The sequence below is a fragment of the Crocuta crocuta genome, unplaced genomic scaffold (genome assembly GCF_008692635.1).
Source record: "Crocuta crocuta isolate KB4526 unplaced genomic scaffold, BGI_CrCroc_1.0 scaffold87, whole genome shotgun sequence".
NCBI classification, from domain to species: domain Eukaryota; kingdom Metazoa; phylum Chordata; class Mammalia; order Carnivora; family Hyaenidae; genus Crocuta; species Crocuta crocuta.
This window is the reverse complement of record NW_027532166.1, coordinates 4716997-4722996: the sequence shown is the minus strand read 5'-3', so window position 1 is coordinate 4722996 and position 6000 is coordinate 4716997. Positions and strand designations below refer to the sequence as shown.

Sequence of the window (6000 nt, the reverse complement as noted above, 5' to 3'; positions counted from 1 at the left end):
TGATGAAGGGAAGGAGGGCATCTAAATGCATTGTTTTAGACAATGCTACTTCTCAAAGAGTTAAAGTAATCCTCTCCACCACCCCTCCCCCCCACTTTTTAGAAGGAAAGACAGGAGGAAAGCAAACTCTTTTTAGTTTTTTTAAATATATTTTTTAATTTATTTCTAGGAGAGAGAGGAGAGAGACAGCGTGAGCAGGGGAGGGTCAGAGAGAGAGGGAGACACAGACTCTGAAACAGGCTCCAGGCTCTGAGCTGGCAGTCAGCACAGAGCCCGATGCGGGGCTCGAACCCACGAACCGCGAGATCATGACCTAAGCGAAAGTCGGACGCTTAACCGACTAAGCCACCCAGGCGCCCCTCAAACTCTTTAGTCTTAATAGGCACCCATTCTTGGAGGTGAAATGGGATGGGAAGAAAAGAAGAAAAAAAAAGGAAAAATAGAGTAATGACAAACGTACATATTGTTAGGAATCCAATATAGTATTTGGAACCCTACCAAGATCCACTAGTTTTCACTAGATGTAGCATTTGTTTTCACCCATATTTTTACCCTTCCCAAATAGGATATAATTGGGTATCATTTCTTAAATCTTTTGCTAATAACCATTAACAAACCAACTATTCAAAATTCTTTAAGTGCCTCTTTTATGTGAAACACTGTGCTAGATGCTAGACAAGATAGAAATCTATAATTCCATGCCTGCCTTCAATAGTGTTACTGTCTAACTGTGACAATTGGGGGTCATTGAAAGGTTTCAAAAGGAGAGGGTGAGCATTTAGCTGAGGATCTGAAAAACTGGGCTGTACTCCCTCTCTGTTATTTCCTTACTGTGTGACCTTGGACAAATCACTTCTATTTCAGGTTTTCCCTTTCATCCCATCCTCTTCCTCCACCAGAAGAAAAAAATCATCCTAGGAGATCTAAAAAAAGTAAGACTATATGAGATGATTATTTAACGAGCTCTGTTGTGTTGCTCAGATTGAAGTCTGTAGCTAGCTTCGGCCCCCTGAGCTGCCCTTCATTTTCAGAGATAAAGAAATCGAGGTCTGAATTTTCCCCAATTCAGTATCAAGTCAGGGCTCAGTACCAAAATTTCCCATCCTGATGCTGTTATATATTTTTAATCCTGCACCATATAGTGTAGCTTTCAAAATGATTAATGTGACTCAGAAAGCTTGAAACATGTTCCTGACACAGCTTACTCAGAGAAATGTCTCCTTTTTTTTTAAGTGTATATGTGAAAATGGGGGTAAAGGGTAATTCTACGTATTAGAGGGAACAAGGTAAGCAATTGATTCCTTAGGATCTGATAGGCTATGTATTCCAAAAGTCTACTGAAATACAATTCTCTCTGGCAGAGGTGACTTTTTAAGCAATTATGCAAGTAGCAGGACAGTGAGGGAAGCCCAATAGATGCACCTGGAGAGCGAATAGAGGTTAAAACTGAGAAAACAGTTGCCCAGTTCATAATATCCTCCAGGGTCAGATCTAGGAAAACCCTTCCAGCAGCCTCGGACTCAAGGCGCCCAAGTTTACTCACTTCCACGCATTCTATTGATTCACACNAATCTCTCCGTCAATCAAATACTTCATCCACCTTTCTAAACTCTCCCCTCCCCCTTTCATTGGCTTTTCCTTCGGCCTATCCCTAAATTTCTTCCGTGCCTCGCGACCGCGGAACTTGACTCTATGGAGCCTAGGATTGGAGCAGAGGCTGTTCCCTCCCTTTGACGTACCGTAACTCTCCGCCCCTTTCTCCAGCGCCGCGCGGCCTACAGTGGAGGGGGCGGNTGTCCCAGGGGGTGGAGCTTGCATCCCACGGCGGGAGGGCGGAGCCTTCTTTGGAGCCTGCCTGCTTGGTTAGGACCTCGGAGAGCGCCGGGCGCCGCGACCAGAGGAATCGGAGAAGCGGCCGCAGTCGGACGGGACTGACGCCTGCTAGCCCGCCTCCCTCCGCACTTTCAGCTTCTCGGGCTGGCTGGCAGCTAGTGGCGGCCGAGGAAGGTGCCTAAGTCTGGAGTCAGATNGCTTTCCAGCCGAGGCTCCCTCACACCTGTGTGTGTTCATGAGCGTGAGCGCCCGCGCGCGAATTTCTGTGTGAGTGTGTTTGAGTGTGCTCCGGCTGGGCGCGCGTAAGTCTGTGTGAGGGTGTTTGTGTGTGCTCGGTGCCTAGGCGCTCGGCCCGGGTAGGGACCGCGGGAGCGGTGGCTCTGCGCGCCCAGCAGGCTGAGGCGGGACTTGGGCCGCAGCTGTCGCCGACACTGCCTCACGTCCCCCAGGAGCCGCCGCGGTGCTGCGGGGANGAAGAGAGAAGCGGAGGCAGCGGGCGCCACTGCTCGCCCCTCCCGTCTGCTGTTGCTGTGGGTCACCCGCAGATGTTTTGGGGTCCGGCTATTGGGGGATGAGAAATGGAAAAAAGCCTCCCCTTCATTACCTACTGAGAAGAAGGAAGTGTTGAAGATGAGGAGGGAGAGTCCAGAAGGTGGTAGCAGAGTAAATACCCGCTTTCCCACCGCCCAACCCCAATATCGTTTTTCTGAAAATATTCTGGGCTGAATCTTTAGAAAGAAAGCCCGCCCTTAAGAGAGACAGAGTCTTGGTCTGTTGGACTCCGGCTTGATTGTATAATAATAATGATGATATAATGCTAATGACGATGATGACACTGCCTTTTATTTTTACCCCACTGCTGATAAAGCGTAGCTACAGCTGGGGATAAAGCCCTTGAAAATTTGATGTATGAGGAGGAAATATTCTTGCCTTTAGAGCTATATTTTATTATTTCTTTTTAAAGGATGTTCTTAGAATTGAAATTTGACAAAATGAAGCCTCACTCTCTCGTCCTCTCTCTCTCTTTTTATTAGTCATTTGTAGCCAATGCTCGTAAAATGGGGACTGGCTACTGCCTTGACTAATATGAAAATCTTAACACTTTTACTCGGGTATAAGTCCATGTGTTAAGTGACCCTTTCCTTTGAATTTCTCAACAGTTTTTAAAATGAAGAAGTTTAATTTCCGAAAAGTTTTGGATGGCTTAACTGCCTCCTCCCCTGGCAGTGGTAGCAGCAGTGGCAGTAACAGCGGTGGCGGGGCTGGAAGTGGTTCCGTACATCCAGGAGGGACTGCAGGGGTTCTCAAAGAGGAGATTCAGGAAACCCTGACTTCAGAGTATTTCCAGATTTGCAAGGTAAGTTTCGAATTGGCTTAAAGCCCGTTATTTCGTTATTTCACTGTTGTGAGGAAAGAATCATTAAAACGAAACAAAACAAACGACTCACCAGGGACTGGAAATTGTTGAGATGCCAGCATCAGGCAGTCCTGGGGAGAGAACTCTATAGATAGATGTTTGAATTAATAAAGATATTCTAGGCATCGACTTCAGCATCAATTTAAAAAGCAATGGTGATTTAAAGTGGAAATAAGCAAACATAAAAAGTAGAATTTGCAATGTCAAGACCCAAATTGTGGACACATTTTTAATGTAATAATCATTCTGGTTAATTCCAGGTTGACATTCAGAGAAACTAATTGTTATTTTATTTCACTGTGCAGTATAAAATGATTACAACTATTAAGATGTTGCTAGAAGTAATAGGTAAATGAACACATCCATTTTAAAAGACATAACAGTATTGTTTTAAATTCATTATTTAAAATTCTATATGAAAACAACCTCGTATTCTTAAATTTTTAAACAAATCCATGGACTTAAACCTTGTAAGAAAAATAACCTCTGTTCTGGTTTAGTGAGGAAACATTTTGGATAATTATACTGGAACGTTCAACTTCTAATGAATAAGCGAAAGAGTTTCTAGTTTCTAATGGGGAGAGATGAGAATTTTCAAAACAAACATTTTGTTACTATATAGATATTGTTATATTTTCTGACATAAAGTAGTTTATATTTTTATTGTTTTCTTTGGGGGGGGGGAGAAGTTAGCCTAGGAATGTGCTCTTGACCTCCATGTAGAATTAAAAATCTACTAAGTCATTCGTATGATATTGATGAATATAGTTTTAAAATGTGTTGGAATACATTAGAACAAATCATAAATTTTTGAAATCACAGAAATTATTAAATGTTTTGGTACTTCAAAAGAATTTTTTGAAATTATTAAAATTGTTTTTATAGTAAATAACATATATAATGGGGTAAGTTTAAATTATTGTCTTATTTGCTATTCTTGGTAGGATCATTATAAAAACATTAAACCTGTATTTATTAAAACATGTATTAATTTATTTAACAGTGAGTGTATTTAGAATTAGATTAAAAGATATAATTCTACTCTGTGAAGTTTGCATGCATACAGTTTTGCATACAAAGTTATATATAATTACATTCTCAATTTGAAATAATAGGATTGCCTGGGTGGCTCAGTCAATTGAGCCTCCAACTTTGGCTCAGGTCATGATCTTGCAGTTTGGTTCATGGGTTTGGGCCTTGTGTGGGGTTTTGTGCTGACAGCTCAGAGCCCAGAGCCTGCTTTGGATTCTGTGTCTCCCTCTATCTCTGCCCCTCCCCTGTTGGTGCTCTGTATCTCTCAGAAATAAACATTAAAAAAAAAAAAAAAAAGGAATAATGGATATATTGTCAGATCAGGGGCTTAATATTGGTCATGAAAGAAATATGGGAAAGGGTCTTAGGGGCTCAAATTTTAACTGCTAGTTAGGAGAATAATTCTATGATTATCTAATATTTGGTGTATTACTTTCCCATTTTTTTTTTTTAATGTTTTATTTATTTCTAGGAGAGAGAGAGACAGAGCGAATAGGGGAGGGTCAGAGAGAGAGGGAGTCACAGACTGAAACAGGCTCCAGGCTCCGGGCTGGCAGTCAGCACAGAGCCCGACGCGGGGCTCAAACCCACGAACCTCGAGATCATGACCTAAGCCAAAGTCGGACGCTTAACCGACTAAGCCACCCAGGCGCCCCTACTTTTCCATTCTAAGATTCTGAAAAAATTTCCAAAATCTCTTAGTTCATAAATATGAGGCAGGAGAGTTTTAGAAAGATAAAATTGTTATAGAAATGGTAGACCTCTGAAACAGAGTAGCCTTGGACTGTTGAGGTTTTAAATCTGGTAGAGGAGGTTTAAATTAAAAATTTCAGGGGAAATGAGTGAATGGAAGAGAGGAAAGTGGGAGATATATAGTTGTCTTCCTATTTATTCAGACAGGAAATAGTCATGAGAAGTGGCAAAAGTTAAATATGCATTACTTCAAAAACATATGGCATGGTAGGAAGAACACTGGCCTAGGAATTAGATTGTATTTTATTTAAAGCTCTCTCACTTGCTAGCCACGTAATCTTGGGCAAGCCATTGATCTGCCTTGAGCCTTGATTTTCTCATCTGTAGCATGGTAATAAGCATTTCTGCTCTTCTGACTTAAGAGGGTTATTGGGAAGATCAAACAAGATAATTAGGTGAAGGCAATGTATAAATTTGGAAAAGATGTTAAAATATGTATTTTTATATTCTTAAAATTTTTAAATCACATTATTCTTGGTGGAATGACTATAACCAGTGGGTTATAATAATATAGGTAACAAAATTATACTTTCAAAGAAATTAGGAGGATAGATAACTGTATAAGTGGAACATTAATAATACTGAAAGGTTACTAAATGGGGAAAATACTATGGCATCTTTGGATAGCAATATACTTAATTTTTAAAAATGATTTTATGATTGTACTTTAGGTTACCTGGACTATAATAAAATATATAAAAATGGATTAAGGAAATTCCAAAATTAGGACTGTTACTAAAATGGGGACTTCATTTGGACTCACTAATGGAATGTGCAAAGAACATTCTATTCTGAGCACTAAGAAGTTGGCACCTTTTGGGTACTTGTACCTTTTCCACATGATCAAAATCAAAGTATAAATCTGTAATCTGCTCATTTGAAAGCCATCCTCCTCTCTATTATCTGATCAGTCACCAAATCCTATCTATTCAATTTCCTTTGTATTTCTGAAATTTATTCCCTTT

At 40.7% G+C, this 6000-nt stretch overlaps 1 protein-coding gene across 1 annotated transcript in view; it reads left to right on the top strand.

Moving 5' to 3' along the window:
- Positions 1 to 3001: 3001 nt before the first annotated feature.
- LOC144242001 (syntaxin-binding protein 5-like) overlaps positions 3002 to 6000 on the top strand; it is a 258927-nt gene continuing 255928 nt past the window's right edge. The window contains exon 1 of the mRNA XM_077776752.1: positions 3002 to 3190. Coding sequence (XP_077632878.1) covers positions 3002 to 3190 — 189 coding nt within the window. The remainder of the gene's footprint in view (positions 3191 to 6000) is intronic.